This window comes from Camellia sinensis, chromosome 4, assembly GCF_055761805.1.
Source record: "Camellia sinensis isolate YWXY chromosome 4, ASM5576180v1, whole genome shotgun sequence".
In the NCBI taxonomy this organism is placed as follows: domain Eukaryota; kingdom Viridiplantae; phylum Streptophyta; class Magnoliopsida; order Ericales; family Theaceae; genus Camellia; species Camellia sinensis.
The window spans coordinates 224578479-224599792 of record NC_138964.1 but is presented as its reverse complement, the minus strand read 5'-3'; the positions used below and the strand labels follow the sequence as shown (position 1 = coordinate 224599792).

Here is a 21314-nt window from a genome sequence, read left to right as displayed (position 1 = left end):
GGCTTTTTATTTAATTTTTAAGTTTGTGGTCATTATTATTTGGATTGAGCTTCTCTTCTCTTCACAATCCATATAATGAAAGGAATATAAACCAAAAATAAAATATAAAAAGAAAATCAATAAACAGAAAATGACAACTTTTATTATATCAAAGTACTTGCCTAGATTCTAACCTGCAAAAGGTATTTGAATGAGATTTCTCCTCCATCAAACAAAGAAGAAGAAAGGAAAAAATCCCAAATTAAAATGGATCTGTATTTATGACTACTCTAACTCACCTTCCAAACCATAAATCCCTGATTCCTTCTACAATTCACATTACCCACATTCCTGTCTACAGCCTAGATATTACACACGGGTTGAATTGGTTCCCCTATGTGTGTGTATAAAATGCCATCGCAAGGCTTATCTACCCAGTTTCTGGAAGGTAAAAAAACAAGACTGAACCCTAGTCCTAAAACTAATTGGCCTGAAACTTCATTGAATGCATCATCTTGTGTTCAGCATCAGTGTCCGTCCAAACTGGGTAGACAATCCACTTGTCCAAACAAAGGGGTACAACAAAATCATCATTATTTGTTCCAGGACCTCAAGAACGTTTTTCCCAAAGAGTCCTGTAAAGCAGAATTCTGAGGTGGCATTCTCATCCATCCTATATTTTTGTTCTTTACAGTAGCAGCTGTAGTTTCACGCCCACTCAAGTAGTCAAGTGGATCGACTGCCTGTACCAAAGCATTGCTTGCTGTGGGGACAAGTGCACCCAGTCCACCATAGGTCCCCACCTGAATGAACTGTTCAGTGGAGCGCATTGAATCATAAGGGGCACCAGGACGTAACTGATCATTACACTGAGATACAACACTAAATAGGCTCTGATCCGCATTGCTTCTATTTCCAATGCTTTGGGTTGGGCCAACCGCATCCAAACTGGACCAACTGCCACGCACACTATGCTCTCCTAAAAACCAAGTCCGATCCAACTCTCCACCACTCAGATGAGATTGGAGAGGCACTGCCATGTGGGTGGTACTGACAGCCCAATCCTGAACATTGACGGATGAAAAGTGCTCTTGCCTTGGAATAGTGTACCTACCTACATCAGAGAACATTTTCTCTTGAATGTTTTGATGCATGTATAACTCGTTTAGTCTCTTCTGCCTCAGATCCAATGACACTGACGGATGGAGATGCTGCCCAACATGCCCAGAAAACTGACCAGTCTCTGGCAAAAAATCTAACCCTTTCTGTTTCTGCTCATGACGGTAAGGTAAACCATCCTGGGCCTTAAAGAAATGTTGTAGTAGCTCATTTCGATCTTGAACCTCTTTGTCAGTGTATGGATTGAAGCAGGCCCTTTCAATGGGTTGTCTGTGCAACAGAGCTTTCTCTGTGCCTTCTTCCTGATTATCGGATTCCAGATCAATCCGTCTGGCCAATTGCTCTTCAAAATGCGGATGCCCAATTGACAACTCATGTGCAGAAGTGTAATCGTGGTTTAAAGAAGTACAATGATAATAAGAATCGGGCATGCCAACTGCTGGCCGAACATAACTAGTAGAAGAAAGAGGATCCCCCTGACTAACAGCAACGTCCACATGGTTCAAATTTTCTGCGTACTCTGATACATTATGAGGAATGTCATCTGTCTCCACATTTACATTGTTATCAGAATCCAAATCCATGGGACTGAACTCATGTCTGCCATTGAGTGAAGGAATTGGCTGCAGATGCTGATTCTGTGTGGAGACAGGAAGAGACTCGTTATCATCTTCTGTGGTAGGTACATGTTTAGCTGCTTCATTATCCGTCATCCCCTGAACTACAGTATCAGGGTTCTCTTTCTCTATATCCTGAACATCCAAATAACAAACTAGTAAGTTAAAATGCGCTAGTCATCAAAATAAAGAGACGCATTCAGCTAGGATCTGATGAAAATTCTCACTCACCAAAAAAAAAAAAAAAAGGATCTGATGTATAACAACGTTGATTTTGAAAGCAAAGATATCCACTCTCAATAAAACACAGCAAAAGCAAGGACTAAAAAGCACAAACCTCTAATGCAATGTCAGGATTATGATTTTCTGCTCCATCATCTATGTGCTCTTGAATCAAGCTGTCTGAAGCCCCTTTCTCTTCAACCTGACAACCCCATAATAAACTGACAAGTTAACATAACACAACTAATGCAAATTAATTATCACAATAGCATTGGAACCTTAAAAAGTATCTATGGACTACTTGAACAAGTTATTTTTATGTGCTCTGATACCCAGAGGACAGAGTAAGTCGGTAACTGTAACAACCCTCACCTTATTCTTGTCATACTTGCATACATTCTTGCATGGTCTTGCTTTATTATATTAATTAGAAGGATTTGTTTGCCTTGTTTTGTTAGTATTACTTGCGTGATCTTGTCCCTTGTTCGGTGTGTGCGTAGCCGAGGTCATCTTGAGCTTAGTCCGCCTTTGAACCCTTGTACTTAGACTTGTTTTGAGATCTTGTTCAACCCCATCTTCACCTCGGGCATTCATTGCCGAGATGCTTCGCACTTAGTGAACCTTGTCCTTGGGCAGGTATGGCCTAAGCCGAGATGTGGCACGCCCCGGCCAAGGTGTGGCACAGCTTAGTCAAGTGTCGTCCTCCCTAGCCGATGTTTTTCTATCCAGTTGCTGGATCCTTGATTTGAGCCGATGTCATCTTGTTGCCGATGTGTCTTACCCGAGCTTGCTGCATAAGCTTTGTCAGAGACTTGTCTTGTCTATCAATCACCTTTTTGGAGCCGAACCAATCCGATAACGCCACGTGTCCGAGCTGATTGTTAAGGCAGCCGGCAGACCTTGAAACAAATCATTTTCTTGTCTCAATCTTTGCTTTAGAGAGAGAAGCTCTAGAGAAGAGTTCTTGAGTGAGAGTAGTCTTCCAAGCTTGATCTTCGTGGTTTGAACCGTTGGATCCGAGTTTTGAGGTTAGAATCTTGATCTCCTTTGGTTGTTCTTGCTGATTACCTAGCTGCATTGCATGATCGAATTTGTGTTGCATGTCATGCATCGTTTTGAAGTTGGTTTGGAGAGAGAAAATGGTTTTCCATGTGTTCTTGAAGAAAGTCTCATTTTGATCGAAAAGTTTGGAACGAAAATCATGTTTTGTGTTTGTTCTTGCATGACTTTCTTTAATGGGTACCCAGGTCCATATATTTTGAACTCTTGGCATGAAAACTCAGATTTTTGTAACAAGTTGTGAGCTTGCATCCATCTTTCAAATGATCATGTTCTTCATATTCTTCAAAGGAAAACCCAGGTTTTTTCCTGACTTCGTTTAGCGGAACCTCGGCTTAGTCCTGGGTGGTACCCAGTGTGTTTTCGAGACACGGGAGCAGTGATTAAGCTCCCAGCTTGTTTTGTTTTGTCTTTGACTTGGATCTGGCAAGAATGTCGAGATCATTTGCATGTATATATAGAGCTTACTTTGAGAATGTGACTTGCCATGTGATTGTAGGTCCTTGATATTTGCTTTGAGTCTACACCTGAAGAACTAGGTGAGTGGTATTTCTAATAAAGCTATGTTACACTTGCTTTTGATAAATCTTGTTTTGTTTGTTTTGACGTGGTATTTGCTAAGCATGAATAAATGGCCTTGTTTGATTGTTATCCTCGGAAAGTCCCTTGTGTTGGAGGACTCTAAACTTTTGCAGTACTAAGTATAAAAGGATACGGTCCTTGTTAAATCGGGCTACGGGCCTAAGTAACACAAGTCCCTTGTGCTGGAGGACTCTAAACTTTTGCAGTACTAAGTATAAAAGGATACGGTCCTTGTTAAATCGGGCTACGGGCCTAAGTAACACAAGTCCCTTGTATTGGAGGACTTTAAACTTTCGCAATACTTTTGACCAAACGATTACGGATCGTACAGCCCATGATACTTGAATGATGAATACGGTTCATCCCTTGCTTCGCCGATGTTATGATACTCGAATGATGAATACGGTTCATCCCTTGCTTTGCCGATGTTATGATACTTGAATGATGAATACGGTTCATCCCTTGCTTCGCCGATGTTATGATACTTGAATGATGAATACGGTTCATCCCTTGCTTCGCCGTTGTTATGATACTTGAATGATGAATACGGTTCATCCCTTGCTTCGCCGATGTTATGATACTTGAATGATGAATACGGTTCATCCCTTATTTTGCTTATGTCAGTGAACATCTTTGGTTACTTGTAATATTTAATTGATGAATACGGTTCATCCCTCACCTTGCTAAAGTTTGATGTGTTTCGTTTTGAAGGACCTCGGCTATATTCATGCAAAACCTTTATTATTAGTACCATTCACTGAGTATTTGTACTCACCCCTCTATATATATGTAGGTGATGAGCAGGACGGCGTCGACGCCTAGATCGTTTGGATGCTTGTTTTGGATTTATACTTATGTCGGCTTTACTTTTGTATTTACGTCGGCGATGCCCTGCTTTGCACGTCGGCAAATCTTGAAAATCATGCTTCTTGACTTGTATTAGCTGTATTTTGTATATGTCGGCTCGAGAAACCTTTTGATCAAGATGTAACATGCTTTTTATCCTGTTGTATCCAAGTTGTAAAGTTAATTGGAAATGTTTGGCATTGCCTTGATCTACGCACAGCTCTTATGGACCACTTGTATTTGATTTATTGCTTCCGCATTTGTGAGCCCCCTACATCCGTACTCTGATTGTGTTAAGTTTTGAAAAGTTGGCCTTCGGTAATTACGGATTACTGGCCATCACGGCACCAAACTACTAGGGGCGGTTTGGGGTCGTGACAGTAACAAACCTCCACTGTAATGGTCGCTTCAAAGTCTGCTGCTCTATTATCTGTCAAATCAAGCAGCATATTAAGAGCAGTCTCTTTCTCCTCATCCTGCTCACCCAGTTAAAAACTGAGAAATTATCATTATGTATCCATCAAAGATTAGCTCCAAACATTAAGGATATGCTGAATATTCAATTACTTTGTTCCACGGCTGAAGACACCCACACTCATGACTCAACTCAACACAAACAGACGAAGAAGAGGGGCAAAGCTACGTTAACAAATTGCGGATCGTTTTGTTACATGGTAGACCACCACATGCTCTAAAATGTGGTACAATAACTCGAATAGATTACACTATTAGAATTTAAGGTACTTCTAGAACTTTTCAACAATTAAACATCTAATGAAACACATTCTTTTTTTAATTAATCGTTTAAAATAAAAGCATTAGGGCCCATTCTTCTTGACTAAATTGTGGATTCCCTTTTTCTTTTCCCTCCACAAATTCAAGATCCAAACACAGCCTTAAAGAAAAACAAATGGGGAAAAAAAATTGAGATCTCTTTGGATCACTAAATTCGCAATTTTGGAACGTAAGTGTACCATGTTTCGAAATGTTTGTTCCAAAATGTAAATAGCATTTTCTGGCACTACTGGGGCAAAGTATCAAACCTCCTTAACTGACTTTAAATTTTCTTCAATTTCTCGGTCCAAAGATTGAACCATTTGCCATTTCTTTATCTGCCAAGTTCTCCAGTTCGCAAATGCTACTGGAAGATCTCTGTTTACCAACTGCAGCCTGTATAATCAACACTGAAATTTGAAGGGGAGAAAGTGCTTGAAGTAAAGCAATCTTTAATGTTTAATGCAAAACACTAACCAATGCTCATGCAACTTTTTCCGCTCTTCTTTCTCAAATACTTCAAATGGTTGGACATGAAAAGTATAGAGGTTACCCAAAACATGATTAAGAGACCTAGATTGAATGCTATTACTGGAATTCTTCATACTACTCCTAACAAGTTGATGCTGCTCCTTGCTAACCTGAAATGCAATGAAGGCAGATGATCAGTCACAAACACTAACTTGAATTTGCTTTCTTCTTAATTGATATCTCTTGGCAAAGTTCGATTGAACATATAAGTTGGAGAGATAGTCCCAAACTTCCTTCGCTTTTGTGAATTTAGTCAAGTGAACACCAATAGATTGATCCACAAAATTATTTGTCCAGGTAGAAATATTAGCACCAAGTTGAAAATAACTCATAAAAAATTTCAGCCTTTGTATCCGTAGGCATCTTAACAACCCCAAAATCATAACAACACAAGTTTTTACCAAAAACGAGTGTAATTGTCATCCATCAATTTCACAATAATAGCTTGAATAGAAAATGATTTTCCATTAACCATAGTCCCAATTTCCCAAATATGATAATAAATCAATAAAGGGAGACAGAGGAATAATTGGAAGCCAAAATACGACTACATGATAAAACTACGAGAGATGCCATTCCTACTAATGGATGCTCCTTTGTTTCATCGAACTTAAGAAAAGATGAACAAAACAAATAAACAAACACTAATACAAAAGAGCCTAATAAATAATGATAAACCCTAATAAAAGAGAAGCAAATGACCAAACTGCCCTCAATAATTAATATAATACAAAAAATGCATATCTTAACAAATGTATAGTCCCATTTAGTATATTTGGTAGAATTCGCCAATATGTTAGAATGATCTACCTTGATGTAAGACATATATTTGGAACCATCACCACACAGCATATTTTGCTTGTGCAGCCTTTCTCCTTTTCTAGGTCTTGCTACCATGTTAAGCCCAGCTGATGAATTATCACATTTGTCCCCCATGAAGCCTTTTCTGTAGATCACAACACCAAACACAACTCCTTCATGACAGGTGCACCAAGTAAAACTGAAAATATAACATGCCTCACAAACATCAGAAGCAGCTGACTGAACCATATGATTATTAGACAGACTAAAACATTCTCAATCCATTCCAACGATAGATTTCCAATTCATTCACAAAGGTGAGCTCCTATATGGAGGCATGTGCAATTGCACGGGGGCGCGAAAGAGATAAAAGGGGGGGAGGGGGAATGTACTGTTAACATGCTGTACTACATGTGTACATAGAGCTGGACGACAGCTGATACCAATATGTCACCCATTTCAGCAATAGTTTCATATATGCCACAGACAGTCATTTCCAGACAATGGCATTGCACAGTTTATATGGAAAAGTGAAAAGCATTGCTACAAGCCAGCATGTTAATGGCTTGCAGCTTGCCAGATAAAAAGCTGAATTGGGTCTATGGCGCAAACATTCACAAACCACAAGTTGGAAGATAACTTGGTGCTGTCAAATTTCTAAAACACAAGATTCCGGTGTGCAATAATAGTATACAACATTTCATCCATTTGAGCCAAATATTTTGTTCAGTAATTCATCCGCAGTAAACACTAAACTAAGTAAACCTTCATGCATTGAATAGAACTAGACAAGAAATGAAAACAGAACATCGTTGAAGAGAAAAGAAATGAAAATTAACAAAGTAGGAAGACTATAAAAATCACAGTATCAAACACTTATGTTTTCCCTTGAAAGAGAATAAAAAGAGTGCTAATTTATCAAAAAAAATAAAAAGAATGCTAAGCATGACAACTTCAACCATGTCACCTAGAGAGAAAAAAATAAAGGCGGTGTTTGGTAGAGTTTTTTAAAATTAATTCCACCCTTACATTCTAATGCTATGTTTGGTTTGAGTTTTCAAATCATGATTCCAAATCAATTTCAAAATACATTTTGAAAACATGTTTGGTAAAGCAGACAATTTTTGAATTTTTGGTCTACCCAGTTGACCGGAACAATACTTCTTTTTTTTTTTTGCAATTGCCAATCGCCACCCATTATTTGGAGGGAAAAAAAAAATTATATTTGTTTTTGATATTTTTTAAATATAGAAATTATTTTTTTAGACCAAAATGACATATTATTTTTTTGAATTGAATTTTAAAAAGAGTTTGGTTACGAGTTTTGAATAGAATTTTCAATAGAGTTTTGAGTTGTGTGTTTGGTTATGGTTTATAAGTTTTTCAATTAAGTTTTGAAAACCCTTTTCAAAACTCATAACCAAACAACTTTTCCCATTTCATATGTCGCATCAAAAATTCAAAACTCTTTTCAAAACTCATAACCAAACAAATTTTCTCTTTTTAAATCATAATTCCAAAACTCACAAACTCAAAATACAACTATTTTTTCAAATCACAATTCTAAAACTCTACCAAACAATGCCAAAATATTACTAATAATAAATATAAATAAATAAAACACCAGAAAAAAATACGAAACATTGTTTCTAACAACAAATAGCTTTTCTCTTTCAAACTGTCCAATAAGATAATCTGCCTCTAATTCAAGACCATGCTCAGACACTTGCACATGCAAACACACACACACAGATTTATACATATATATATATGTGTGTGTGTGTGTGTGTGTGTGTGTGTTTAATTATTTAGATCTATGGATGTATAAATGTTTAGATACAAAAGGATACATATTCTATGTAGATATTTAAATTTATAGGTATGTATATAAGGTTCATGCTAATGCAAGCTCCATGGGCAGTCATTAAGATAGGGAAAATGCCAAAATAGTTAGAAATACCAATGCACTTTTCACATAATTCTACACACTTTAACATTTTTAACACATTTCAATACACTTTGTACGCATGAATCAAGGCTAATGACCACCCATCAGGTAGTCATTAGCATTTCCCTTTATATAAATCAAACCCTTTGTGTATATTGCTTGTAAGTGCCTGTCATTTATAATACTCCAACAGCACAGCATTTGCTAATTTTGAGGAAATCATAACCTATAATCAGTTGACTTTTAACAACCCCAAAAAAATAAGGTAAAAAAAGGGTCAAATCTGGTCTCTTTTCCTGCAAGACCAGGGCAATTCAGAGAAACCAATGTATAGACACTGGCATAGCCCATACATAGAGAAGAGCTTAATTACCGTGTTTGCAGTTCTCCATGCTTCCTCATTAAGTTCTGGTCATCACTACTACTACCTGCTTTCTCGTCAGTAGCCCAAGAACCAGATTCAGACATGGCTGCAAAGTCGCCCTCAGCATCATGAAATCTATATTCATTTGCATCAGTAGACATATTTCTCTCAACTTGCTTTCTAGACCTGCTCATAAAATTTAAACATATATCTAACTGAGCTTCAAAAATTATATCTACAAGACAAACAAACAAAGAAGTGATCACCAATTCAAAGACACCATTCCTTAAAATTCAAGCAAGATGCAAATCACCCTCAACACCATCATGATATCCTCAAACATATCAATCGCAGTGATTTGCAGTCCAATATGTATATAAATGAACGTCAAACAAAATAAACAATTTTCATAAAATATGCTTCGCAAAGTTAAAAAGTATGTATTAGTTCTAGAAAATGTTGGAGAACCACTACAAACTGATTGTAAGCAAGGTTGTTAAAATCGGGATCCTACATTGGATCATTGGAGGTGTTTATAGGATTGGGTCGTAGAATCGGATCAAGGATCGTAACATCCGACCGAAAAAAGACAAATTACATAATAATTTAATTTAAATAAACATTTTTTAAAAAGTATGCACAAAATGAGCCTATATTCTATTAAAAAAAAGTGAAGATATTGTGAAAAATATAATACTCCATGTAAAATGTACATATAATATTATATAATAGAAAACTCGATGGTAAAAGTTTTGTATTTCATCAAAAAAGAAGGTAAAGAAGAAGAATTCTATAACAAAATACTTTACGATCTACAATAATGCATAAAAAGTGAAGAAAAAATATTTAACAAAATTGAATATGAAAATAGATTAAGAACTCAAAAGCGAAGCTTAACCGAATGATAAGGTTTGTCGTTAGCATCCCTAGTGGAGCGGATTCAAGTAAAAAATAATCTCTCCAAAAATTGGGATAAAGTTGCAGTTATCTTACCCTCCTTAGACTCCACTAAAGCTAAGTTTGTTTTTCCGACTAGTTAATTTTTTTAAATTATTGCAATATTTGAATGTTCGTTTCCTAATTTGTTTTTCTTAATCTATTTGATTTAATACTACTTAATTTTTATTATTTATGTTGATCACATAAATTGGTATTTAGACAACAAACATAAAATTTACAATAAAATATGTCATACAATACAAAACAAGGCTTGTAAATTGGATCGGATAAGATCGGATTCAGATCAGGATTCCACGATCCTATAAGATCCCATTAGCAGGATCGAAAGATTCTACCAATAAGGAATTTTTTACACGATCCGGATCGATTGTACTCAAATGGATCGTAAGATCGTAAGATCCGGATCGGGATTCTGATAACCATGATTGTAAGGAGTTTCCTATTACAAGCAGTACCAGCGCATACCAAATGAAAGATTATGTAGGCATGGCTGCAAAATTAAATAACAGAGCCATTCACATAGTTCACTCGCCTTTCGGAAATAAATAGACAACATACAATCCCATAGAAAGCATATGTGCCACATCAAATCAAACACAGTTGAGCATTATAGTCTTATTCAGCGTACTAGCAATGATACTATGCAAAAGACCAAAGACACACCAGCATCATGTTAAGATTCTGCCTATGCCAAACTCAACAATTTCTATAAAAGGAAAACATCCAAAATTTAAACCTCCACATCTTGCGCACAATTTCCTTCTCAGGATCCTTGCAGCTAGCCCATGTTTCCTTCCAAGTCAGTAAATTACCAACCATGCTGCAACAAAAAGCATAAACAATTGTGACCATCCAATTTAAAGCAAAGAAACAATTAAGAACACAGTGTACAATACAAAGCAGAAAAAAGAGGTAGCCCATCAAAATTACATACCCCTTATGATACTTCTTTAACTCTGAGTAATATGATTTCTTACTTGTCTTGAAACATTGTTCCTGATGAAGAACAGCATCAGGATGAAGGTTACCAGAACAAAGAGAATCACCCCTGCAAGGATATGGAATTACACCATAAAGCATGAAAAGATTAACATTTTCAAAAATAGAAAGCTCCTATAAATTAAAAATTGCAGTTGCTAAATAGGGCTACAAAAGAAACAAGTGAATTGCAGTTGTTTACGGACAGCTCGGTATTGGCTTGATTAGGAGCATATTCAAGTTCATTCACAAAACAAGGCGAATACCAAAGTCATTATATTAACAAGTGAATTTTGAACAGGTCTAGGATCGGATCACTGGCCCACAACCACTAAAGGGCCAATTGTACCTGCCAAAAAAATAAAAAATTCTCAACTCAAAAAGCTTTTTGTCCCAACTACTTGGGATCAGTTACATGGATATATTTCCTCCAATTGGATCAGTTACATTATTTTTTTAAAAAACTGACAAAATTAAGCCTTATATTTTCCACTCAAAAATACCAAATATCAACACTTGCCATTTGATAAAAGGATTTCCAAAGTGAAAGTTATCCCCCGCAAACAATTCTTGGACAACTTGATGCATCTCAGCTCCCATAGGAAGAAACTGCATAAGATAATTTCTCTCATTTTCAGATAAATGAGTCTTCCAAACCTGTAATAATTCCACAAAAGGCACATAGAAAATACTGAGTAAAAAATCACTCATAAAAAAGACAGTAGTTAAGCATCACCATGAAATTAGCATTACCTCGTAAGAGAGCACCTCTTTTAAATTGTCCAACTCAAAAATTTCATGAGGAACAACAAGAACATCTGCCAATATATTGTGGCAATGAGGAACATAATCAATGAATGGAACCAAGTCTCTCCGTTTTAAGCTAATTTGCTCCCTCTTGGCAACAACACTCTTCCTCTTGTCATCCCACTTGAGAGAAATATTGGATCGCACATTTAAATCACATTGTAGCAACCCAAATTTCTTCTTCTTTTCTCTGCCCTTCTCTTGAAAACTAGTAACGCTGGCAGTGGTCAATCGTTTCTTCCTCTGATCAGCCGCCATTGGCACAAATTATCAAAAATATCCACAGCAGAACATGATAGAAATGTCACCCAAGACGCCGACCTGATCACAATCAATGAATAACTTCCTTCCCTTCCTTCCCTATGTGCAGTGATACCATGATAAACATTATAATCAGCTAACTTAAATTGTGATTCACTAAGAACGGCACCACTTAATGCACACATTATGCATAAATGGCATCCAACATATGCTAAAATAAAATAACAAAATAGTGTCAAATTATATAACAAAATATTGCACGGCGCAATATAATCATACTATCAGCTAAACATCAATTAAGTCACTACACCAGAGTTGATCATTTGCTTAGAGTATGCTCTAATCACCCTCCTAATGATTAAATAAGCACCTTGAACCAAATTCAAAACTTGTCTTTGTATGACTGTACACATCAGCATAACAAAAAGAAGATTGGTAGTCAACAGCTAGTTCCACTATCATAGAAAGCAAAGAAAATCAAACTCATAAATTGTTGTGTGGGTCATCCATTAACCAAATGGAGGATTGTAAAAGAAACCACTCACGCACAGGGTCACAAATCACAACCCTATTTTCTTACTGAAATGGGAATATTAGTGTTACTAGAAAGTACAATGTGTAATGGACAACATCATGTAAAACATCCTCACATATTAGCTATATACAAACAATATATGCACGTATAAAACAAATTAAAGTTCCCCTTTCTGAACAAGTTCCCAATAGATTTAACAATTGGATTTTTTTTTATTGCATGTGTGCGCCTATGTAGTAAGCAGATTTAATTTGTTGCACACGTCACATGAAATTCCAAGTACAATGATGAAAAGAACCACCACTCACTAGCTTCATAATGAGCAAATGAGTTCAAAAATATATATCCACTAAAGGCTCTTAAAAGGTTCGGAGGGAGAAACCCACCAATTTCCTTCCCCTTTTTCTCTCCATGTCATCCCTATTACTACATGGATGAAATTTTACAGTTCTCTCTTTTTCCTCCTTATTTTCTTTTAAGTGAATATAATTGAGTATAAAGGCTTTGAAAAAATTACACCCAAGGGACTAAATCCCCCAATTTTGCATCTTCTATAACTTATCTCAAACAAATTAGTTAATCAATTTGTAACTTCAAAGTAAAATACTGTTAAAATCCACCTACTCTCCACCTACTTCACCCACTTAAACCTACTCCACTAAACCTAACCCACTACACCACTACCACCTCACCTACTCCACTAAACCTAACCCACTACACCACTACCACCTCCACTTCACCTACTCCTTACCTACTACACACTCACCCTCTTCTATATATAGGAATCATGAATCATTGTAATTGATATAACATAACATCAATCAATAATAATACATACAATTTATTCTCTCTCTTTCTCTATACATTATTTCTTACATGGTATCAGAGCGATAAGATTTAAGCTTGTATTTCTTTCTCACCGGCGGGCAGCCGGCCGACACCTTTGCCTTTGCTGCCCGCTGGAATTTTCTACACATACCTTCCACTCTCCACAGCCGTAACTCTGCAAGAAGAGAAACTTCGCTCCATCATTTTCTTCCACGAATCTTCTTCGTGGCTTTCGAGCTCGTCTCTCACTATCTCGTGCAATCGATCTTTGCACTTCATCGCCACATGTGAGCAACCGTGGCCGTCGTAAACGCCGAAAAAGTGCAAATCCGCCGGATTCTGACTACTCCGGCGGCAAAGCAAGGGGTGAATGGCCACAGCGTCTTCCATATCTCTCCTCCTTCCACGCACAGAAGTCATGCCTAACTTAGGGCATTTCTGAGCCACCTCAGGCTCGTTTGTCACATTTGAAGTCGGAGATGCACACTGTTTCGCAGACGTCGTCTCTGATTCACCGTTCTCCACCAAACGACCTTCACTAATCACGCAATTCTCAACTGCTTTTCCGCACTCAGACAGCTTCGAATCTGCCACCAAAACATCCAATTTCTGACGTTTTCTACCGTGCTCTTCCAGATTCTTCTCAGCTTGGTGATAGATTTTTCATAATGGTTGCTACCGCCGCTACTTCTACATTTTTTCCAGTTGCATCTCCTCCACCCGATTCTGGTGCCAAGACATCCAGCAAGCTTGGAGGACCTCCAGCAAATGTGGATGCACGAGGGATTAAATCAAAATCTGCTGCCACTGGGGGTTTGCAGGTTAAGGCCAATGCACAAGCCCCTTCCAAGGTAAACGGTACCAAAGTTGGTGTAATGGAGGGGCTCAAGAGTGAGGATGATTCGCCATCACTTCACCAAAGGACTTTTATCAACCAACTGTTCACCCACGTTGGGCAGTGTTACAGCTGCAAATTTGTCTTCTTATCACGTGAGGTGATGATGAGATTTGTGAATTATTTGAAGTGGTTTGAGCTGGAATGCATATCTTCAGAAAAGGAATGTGCCGGTAAACCTAAGATAAACTATGTTAATATGTTACAGTGTGTCTCTCTCTCACCACCCACAACACATTATCATCGCCATTCCCTAACCCACATGGACTTGTTCCCATCGTTTCATACAACTCATCATTCATCCCACTAGAATATATAGAATATATATATATATATATATATTTAAAAAAAAAAAAAAAAAAAAAAAAACAATACAAATTTGCACACCAAACCTTCCCTTATTTTATTCATGTTGGGGCTCACCCCGATCACCATTTTACACCCAAAAAAAAAAAAAAAAAAAAAAAACAACAACAACCACACCCACAGTGGGATTTTTCTTCTCTACTCTGCCGCCGGTCTCTTCTTTTTGCCTCCGTCCTGAGCGGCCCTTGACGGTGCTGCCTCCGTGCTTCCTAGACCACCAAGCAAGTTCACTCCTCCCTGCTCCTCCACTACAGCATATGGCGGCCCTCCAAATCGGAACATAACGGTGGCCTTCCGCTTCAGCTCCTTGTTTTCCGCCTTTAGCACACTTATCTCTGCTCGCGCATCCTTATACATGCGTTGGAGCAGAGCCAGTTGGGCGTTTAACTGCTGCACCTCATTTGTCCTGCTCTGCAGCCGGTGCGACAAGTTTGTGACCGCCGTCATGGTTTCCACACATGCCTTCAAAGTATACTGATTCGCCTCCACATCCGTTTGCACTGCCATTTTTTGCTCCACCGACTGCATCGGAAAGTTCAAAGGAGCAAACCCAGAAGTGTTTAGTTGGGGTTCACTGGCCACCGCACCAGTTATTTCTCTTGTGGACTCGTTCAGTTCTGGAAAGAGCGTAAGCAGACCACGGGAAGAGGAGGCCATGTTCTGGGTAGCTGGACGGGAAGAAGAGGCCATGTTATGGTTGCTGAGTGTTTCAGAGATGGGTTGGTTACAGAGTGTTTACAGAGTGTTACCAGTGTATCTCTCTCAGCCCACGAAGAGTTTTTCAGAGGTTTCAGACTGGTTTGATTTCTACATGGTCTCTCAGCCTCCGCCTTCATTTATATAGCACATGACGAAGAGGCCGACACGCGCACTGTCGATCACGTGCATCGCCGCGTGTCTGGCGCGCCTTTTGATGGCACGTCTTTTTATGGATTGGGCACGCCTTTTGATGGCACATCTTTTTATGAATTGGGCACGCCTTTTGATGGCACGCCTTTTTATGGATTGGGCACACCTTTTGAGGGTGCGACTTTTTAAGGGTCCGACAAGACTCTGTAAACTGTCCCGACATTGATTCCGGTTAGCTCCTTCATGGGTCCGACAAGACTCTGTAAACTGTCCCGACATTGATTCCGGTTAGCTCCTTTATGGGTCCGACAAGACTCTGTAAACTGTCCCGACATTGATTCCGGTTAGTTTCTACAAGGGTCCAACAAGACTCCGTAAACTGTCACAACAACTGTCACAACATTATCTGCTACAACGGTCCGACATGACCCCATAAACTGTCTTCTACACCGTTATGACACCACCATACAGTGTCCTCTACAACGTTATGACACCCCCATACAGTGTCCTCTACAACGTTATGACACCACCATCCAGTGTCTTCACCAATGGTCTGACACGACCATACAGTGTCACCTATCCTCTTTTATTTTTATGTATTTTCTTATTTTGTTACTCTCTCCAAACTCAAGTTGGTTAGTTCCTATCCCCCTTGAGTTTGCGGGGGGCTGTTAAAATCCACCTACTCTCCACCTACTTCACCCACTTAAACCTACTCCACTAAACCTAACCCACTACACCACTACCACCTCACCTACTCCACTAAACCTAACCCACTACACCACTACCACCTCCACTTCACCTACTCCTTACCTACTACACACTCACCCTCTTCTATATATAGGAATCATGAATCATTGTAATTGATATAACATAACATCAATCAATAATAATACATACAATTTATTCTCTCTCTTTCTCTATACATTATTTCTTACAAATACCCATACCATTATGCATGCCCGTGCTATAATTAAACAACCAACAACCAATCCAGATGGTGAAGCTTACTTCCTTCTTTATGAGTAGCAAGCCCCTTTAAAATTGCAACGCACACTGCCACCATGTTTACTCTTGCCTGCCTTCCCAACTGGCAAGACAATTTCAATTCCCCGAGGTCACAACCCGCCAAAATCCCTGACTTTCAGGCACAGGTTTGAGGGGAAAATAAAATTAATAATACTAAATCGATTGTGTCTCAAGGTGCTGATAAGGAATAGCCTGTTAGTTACAAAATTTCTCGAGGTATTTTTCTCCTTTTACTTTCTCCATAGTAAGCTATAGCGTGACTACTTCATATTGCCAGAGGAAGAGCTCATCCACATGCATGATAGATCGACATGAGGTGCTAAACCTGAACCGTAGTCTATAGATAATACAAAGCCTGGAGGAGCTGAAAAGCTATTAAGGCCTCATTTGGCATGCGAGTGTTTTAGTCTAAAAGTCAAAAAGTTACTAAAAAAACCAAAAAACCTAAAACCTATACCTAAAAGACAAAGATTCTCTTTTTTCTCTACTTTTTGCACATCTTTTCGTAAAAAATCAAAAAGTCATTCCAAACATACTAGTTTTTTTTACCTTATATTTTAGCCAAAAAAGTTACTAAAAAAGCATGTTCCCAAACGAGGCCTAAGAGAGGTAGAACTGTGAATTTACTCATGATTCTTGCCGTTGCATCATCATTGTTATACTTGAGACACTAACTGTATGAACAATTCAGGGGAATCTTCCTAATAAATGGGCAGCTGGGGATCTAAAATGACTGAATGAATGAATAAATATCTATGACCAACCAAATAAATAAATATCATATAATAAGCCTTCAATGAAGGGAACACTACTAGTGAACCAAAATAACATTGATATTAATGCAAGAATGGACATGTGGTGAAAGTGGCTGCAAGATAAGAAGAATATAAGAGACATTACTATTCATAATTAGAGCAGTCAGATAAAGCTGCAAGCTAAGCTAACGATAACGACAATAGCTCAATTAAATATAAACAGACATATATTTCCAACTTTGGGTTGTTTACATTTGGTTGGTTTCAAGGTATAAACCATTCACAGTGCAAGTGCAGCTGTATATGCAAAACACAATTCTCTTCGTCATCCTGTCTATTAGAAAAATAAATAAAAATTCCCACTTGGATGGAGGGGTTTGATGAAAAATAAAAGAAATGGCGAGAATAGGAAACCCCTTCATTTGTTTGGATGGTTAATTAGGTGATAGATACCTATGTTTTGTTTCTCACCAAAATAAGTGAGATTTGGTGAGAAAAGAATTGCGTTTAATGAAAATTATATAAAATATCAAAATTACCCTTATGAACAAAATAACCTTTTAATATAGAAGGTTATTTTGGTAAAATAAAATACAATTCTTTCCTCTCTTTTTTCTCCTATATACTTTATCCAAACAAAACAGTTGACAAATGACATTCGCTTCTCTTTTATTCCTCCAACATAATGGTGGTGAGAAACATAATCCCTTATTTTCTTTTCTCATCCAAGTGAGAAATCACAATCATAATCACAATCATCTCTTTTCTCACCTCACCCCACGGAGTGTAAAGTTCTAGGAAGTATCTGCACTGTATCTATGTCGAGACATTAATTAATTAGCAATCTATTCGAATTTCCCAGAGTCTTTCCCTCTGAATTCCTCGTAAACTAACCATCAGTCAAAGAACAAAAAGAAAGAAGATTAAACAAAAATTAACATGTTAAAGTCAATTCAGGTTCAGCCAAAACATTTGGATGAAATAAACAAATAAAGATTCCGTCTTTTGTTAGTAAGATAAGAGAGACACAAGCCCTAGAAATAGAAGCACAGTGATAACACAGACAGTTAAAATAAATACCTGTAAGTCTATAACATTCGCAAAGCCCGAGTACGCAACGCAACAACTCCAACCTAAGACGCGTCCTTATGCCTTGAGACGATTCACCGTAAAAGTGACAGTTCAAATCCCTCAAATAAATTCAAGATTTGGGGTCAGAGAGATAGAAAACACGCCACACCACAACACACCACGTAGAGGTGTATACGATTCGCTTGTTTGATTGAGAGAGAGACAGAGAGAGAGAGAGAGAGAAGAGAAAATAGAAGAGAGGGAAATAAATCAGACGACGACCGGTATGGTTTGGTTTCTGAGAACCGTTATATGTTAATTTTTTGGCAAATTATACAAATATTACTTATAGTTTGTGATTTATATCACTTATAATTTTTTATTTTTTAATTATGACATATTTAATTTTAAATTTTGAATCTTATTTTAAATAAAGATAATTAATGATACAATTATTTAATTTTAATGATAAAATCGTCAATTTAATAAAATATAAACTAATTTGACAAAAATAAATATCAAAAAAATATCTTTAATTTTTTAAAAATTATTTTTATCCACCAATGATAAAATTATATAAAATTGATAAAAATTACGTAATTAATTTTTTAAAATTAATTTTACATGATCATCATCCAAACACATAATAAAAATCAATTTGGTAAAAATAAATAAATAAATATCTAAAAGATTTATCAGTTTTACATAATTTTATTTGAAACAATATTCAAAATTTAGAGTCAAATGTGTCACAATTGAAAAGTTAGGGACCAAAGTGACATAAGTCCCAAACTATAGGGACTATTAGTGTAATTCACATTTTAAAAAAAAAAAAAAAAAAAAAAAAAAAAAAAAAAGAGATCATGTCAGATATCATCCCAGAGGCTTTTCCCAAATTAAGCCAAATTAGCAACTTAATTCCCAAACTAACCCAGGGGTGAGTGGCAAGCTGATAAGGGCCTGTGGTTTAAGTCCCTAGGTCCTGGGTTCAACTACTCTCTGGGCCAATCTCCTGGGCGTAGCACAGTTGGTTAGGAGGTTGACCTCAATGATGCCTTATCAGCTACTTGGTGTGGGTTTAATTCTCCCCCGCTGTGCGAGTCCTGATTTAAGCGGAGCTTGCCTTGGGAGGTCAGAACAAGCTTCCAGGTTATAGTCTTTTACTCGGAACGGACAACAGGACACCCTGGTTATCTCCTCAAGGGGCGCTGCCTTGGACTTGCCGGAGAGTGGGAGGATTTTCCTGTAACAAAAAAAATAAAAAAAAATAAAAAAAATCCCAAACTAGGCCTAGTTTGGACGGAATTCCCAAACTAGGCTAAAGCGCTATTACAAACCACACTTTTACTGTGTTCTAGCAGACAATTTGTGGAATAGTAAAAGCATGGTTACAAACCACGATTTTAAGGAAAATTTGTTTTCTTCAGAAAACGTGGTTTCAAACCACGCTTTTACTGTGCTTATTTTGTTTTCTGAAAAAAATGTGGTTCCAAACCACGCTTTCACTGTGCATATTGTTTTCTTAAGAAAACGTGATTCTCAATCATTCTTTTCATTGTGCATATTTGTTTTCTTAAGAAAACGTGATACACAATCACGCTTTCACTGTTGAACACAAGAAGCGTGGATTGCAACCACGCTTTTAACAATGTAAAATCCGTGGTTAAATGAAAGCGTGGTTATGAACCACACTTTTACAACTTATATAAGACCCCCCAAGCCCCCTCATTTGCAATCACGTTTTTTACACTTACGTTTTTTTCGACTCTCGCTCTCCCCTCTGCTCTGCTCTTAGACTCTCGCTCTTGCTCTCGCTCTCGCTCTTGCTCTCGCTCTGCTCTCAGACTCTCGCTCTCGCTCTCGCTCTCCCTATTCTCTCTGGTTGGTATGGCATTTGTCTCTCTTTGTCTCATTTGAATTTTATGTGTTTATTATGTTTGTGAAAAATGTGAATGTGTGGTTTTGAATTGTGAAAATTTTCTAGGGTTTTCAATTGAATATGAAATCATAAATTATGAAATTAGAAATTAGGGTTATGAAATCATAAATGTGTTAGGGTTTTGAATTATGAAATGTGTGGTTAAATGTGTTAGGGTTTTGAATTATGAAATGTGTTAGGGTTTTAAATGTGTGGTTATGAAATTATGAAATCATAAAATGTTAGGGTTTTGAATTGTGAAATCAGAAATTATGCTTGTGGTTTCATAAATTAGGATTTTGAATTTTGAATCATGTCTATATTTTTTGCATTGTGAATTGTGAATCCTGTCTATATTTTTTTAGGGTTTGAAATTTTTAATTGTGAATAAACCAACCTATATTTGTTGAATTGGAAATTTTATTTTTTGCTTGTTAATAAAATGAATTTTTTTTAATTAAGAATAAAATTATGAGAATTGAAATTCATATAATTGAGAATTGTTAATGTCATATTATGAAATTCATATAATTGAGAATTGAGAATTGAAATTCATATTATGGAATTCATATAACTGATGATGCTTCTAATTTATGAGAGTTGGGAATTGAAATATATTTTTAATATCATTAAAAATTATTATTTGTCTTAATGATTTATTAAGACAAAAAATTATTATAAATGGAATAATCATTTATTATTATAAGGGAATAATGATTCTAAATGGGAGACTAAAAAATGACAATTTTTATGTCATTCTATCTCATTTCAATGACTAAATAAAACAAAAGGTATAAAATGACTAATTAAGTAATCAATCTTATAGATTGATACATTTCTTATACATATTATAATTGTTGTTTTAGATATATTTCATAAATTATATATTTCTATTTGTAAATCAAAACATATCGGATAAATTACACTCACATCTCTTAAGATAATATCTTACAAATTTAACATAATCACACTGACCTCTTTAGACCAGGTTGAGTTCCACATTAACTTTGTCCAAAATGTTCATAGACTTGGGCCAAGCTCTTAGACAGGCTAGGCACAATGTTATCGTAGGCACTATGAGCTACGCGGAGCTATCTACCCAGGCCAAGTTAGCATAATTAGGATGACCCCCATTACAAACACAATATCATTCCTCAATTTCGATATTGAACACAGTAATATTAATGGCACAATTTGGAACAATACTTGGTTTCTTCTTT

General features: G+C 36.9%; 1 protein-coding gene across 7 annotated transcripts; it reads right to left on the bottom strand.

Annotated features, from left to right (window-relative positions):
* Nucleotides 1–120: 120 nt before the first annotated feature.
* Nucleotides 121–18502, bottom strand: LOC114313006 (nuclear factor kappa-B-binding protein). 7 transcript variants are annotated; one of them, XM_082867715.1, is made up of 12 exons: nucleotides 18186–18502; nucleotides 11534–11947; nucleotides 11301–11437; nucleotides 10737–10850; nucleotides 10539–10622; nucleotides 8852–9028; nucleotides 6540–6729; nucleotides 5676–5839; nucleotides 5468–5594; nucleotides 4814–4900; nucleotides 2053–2139; nucleotides 121–1850 (listed from the first exon to the last, which is right to left on the bottom strand). In XM_082867715.1, exons 2-12 carry the CDS (start codon nucleotides 11843–11845, stop codon nucleotides 573–575), a joined length of 2757 nt encoding a protein of 918 aa, XP_082723841.1. In that variant the 5' UTR covers nucleotides 11846–11947; nucleotides 18186–18502; the 3' UTR covers nucleotides 121–572. The 7 variants fall into 7 exon arrangements, with proteins under 7 accessions (XP_082723841.1, XP_082723844.1, XP_082723842.1 ...); XM_082867718.1 differs by having other exon boundaries at nucleotides 5772–5839; XM_082867716.1 differs by having other exon boundaries at nucleotides 6540–6675.
* Between the last annotated feature and the right edge of the window lie 2812 nt (nucleotides 18503–21314).

Coding starts and splice junctions, on each gene's coding strand:
- LOC114313006 (XM_082867715.1), bottom strand. CDS start 11,845: ATGGCGGCTGATCAGAGGAAGAAACGATTGACCACTGCCAGCGTTACT. Junction 5,595..5,675: donor AAAAAGTTGCATGAGCATTG/GTTAGTGTTTTG, acceptor TTGATTATACAG/GCTGCAGTTGGTAAACAGAG. Junction 2,140..4,813: donor AAGCGACCATTACAGTGGAG/GTTTGTTACTGT, acceptor TGGGGTTGTCAG/GTTGAAGAGAAAGGGGCTTC.